The 1,996-nt window shown below is 32.6% G+C and overlaps 1 protein-coding gene across 1 annotated transcript; it reads left to right on the top strand.

The window, feature by feature from the left end:
• Positions 1-963: 963 nt before the first annotated feature.
• LOC145945157 (uncharacterized) lies at positions 964-1,794 on the top strand. Its single transcript, XM_083053983.1, has one exon. It carries the CDS (start codon positions 964-966, stop codon positions 1,792-1,794), a length of 831 nt encoding a protein of 276 aa, XP_082910109.1.
• Positions 1,795-1,996: the final 202 nt, after the last annotated feature.

The following is a 1,996-nucleotide window of genomic DNA, read 5'->3' as shown; positions in this document are numbered from 1 at the left end:
TGAAAGCAAAATGCAACTCTCGATGACACTTTTAAGATTCGCCATAATCAAATTTTTTACACTTACGCGCACGATATAATAACACAGCTAATTCATTAGCGTAAACTCGGAAATAATTTTCACTAATGCTTAAACTCATATTTATATCCATTTTAAGAAAACGCCTCTTTTTAGGAAGGAGAATTGAGAAAAATTTCTCAAGCTCCTATTGGACAAGATTATTTTACAAAATTCAATATTCCCCGAAAGACACTTTATGGGGAATCATAAATATCGAAGGTAGATTTATATATCGCCCCAGTTTTTATACAGGATAAACATTGCGAGAAGGTTTCAGAAAGACTAGCTCTGCCATAAACAATTTTTATGTTTTTTTGTGTCATTACTTGTTATCATTCTTAAATATCTAAATACACTGGTTTTCGCATTTTTTTCCCTTCATGTTTTAAAATTCTTAGAGCTAACAGCATTTCAGACTACATCTTTATCATTTATATAGGTTCTTTTATTATATTTACACACTTCTACATCTTTTTCTGAAACACTGACCGGCTTCTTTTACAACAATTTTTTTATTTGTTATAAAATTTTTCTTAGAATTTGTTAGTTGCAAGCAAGCGCGTTGCACTTTTGTCAAATACAACCATACACATTTAATAGTTCTCAAATATTCTGTTTTTTTTTATTTCTTCTAAATTGTTTGTAAAATTCCATATCAGGAATGTTTTTATTACTGTGCGCGCGCATTTCCCTTCCACTTTTCTATTTTATCTTTTTTCTATAGATATTCGGAAAAAAATTCTACTCATTCGTTCACAGTCATTCGAACGCTTTTTTTTTTTTTTTTTTACTCTACCTCGTTAATAAAAAAGTTTACGGTTTTCGGTACTTATTCAACGAGTGCTCTCTCTCGGTAGTTAATCGATTATACGCTCTCCGAGTTTTTTCGAAGAAACAATCATCATGGCTAATCATGAAGAAATTTCAAATTTCGAGAAACTTTCGGCTTCCTATTGTGTTTCCAAACCAGGATGCAACAACGAAGAAAAAATAAATCAGCATTATATGCTGCTGTCCACAACATATGGATTGAATTCTTCCTATACGAAGAAACTTCATGTGGGGCTGATGGTTGCGAACGAAGACGAACTGGATTTTCAACCGATTGTTAAATTAACATCTCATGGAGCGACAGGCGTTTGCTTCGACATGGAATCGTGGCAGAAATTTCAAGAAAACATGGAACGGATGTCTGCATATTTAAACGGTGATAAAATTAATTTGAGTTCAATTATTATCAACAAGATAATTATAAATTTTACCACCGCCTATGGAGCAAGAGCTGTTCTAGTAACGTATCGTGAAAACGAGCAAGGAAATATTTCTTCGGATATCGTCGAGGATACGGGAGCAAACGTACCAGTAACGAAGAAACGAAAAACTTACAACCTCGCAATAGTGATGCAAAGAGCAACTTTTTTAGGAATAGAAAATATAGTTGATTGTGTGAATGCAAATTTGAATCGGTTAAATTTAATTTCATGTAGTGTTAACGAATGCGCGAGATATCTAATTAATGAAATAGAACTTAATCTGCCGACCAGTGGATATATTAACAACAGCTTTATAAAACTTATGATTAGAGGTAATAGCAAGGAAATAGAACGTAATATACGCACACAAATAAAAGATTTAACATTTCTCGATGTATATTTTGAGATAACATTTTTGGAATTAATCTCGCTTTACTTCAATTATATTACACGTATGATAGTAATGAAACGAAAATTGTAACTATGAACATGTAACTCTTTAATTTTGTATATTAGCAACATTATCTTATATAAAGCATACATATTTTACTCGAAAAAAACAGTCGTTCTCTTTCTTTCCCTCCTGTCCATCAAAAACCTCCTCATCCACGTACGTTCCTGTTCACCTCTCCCAAACTGCATCGTCATACGAACAACAAAACGCATAACACCATCCCTGTGTA

The sequence above is a fragment of the Prenolepis imparis genome, unplaced genomic scaffold (assembly GCF_030444845.1).
Source record: "Prenolepis imparis isolate NDT839.2.m4 unplaced genomic scaffold, iyPreImpa1.0 SCAF_14, whole genome shotgun sequence".
NCBI lineage: Eukaryota > Metazoa > Arthropoda > Insecta > Hymenoptera > Formicidae > Prenolepis > Prenolepis imparis.
This window is presented reverse-complemented; position numbering and strand designations above follow the sequence as displayed.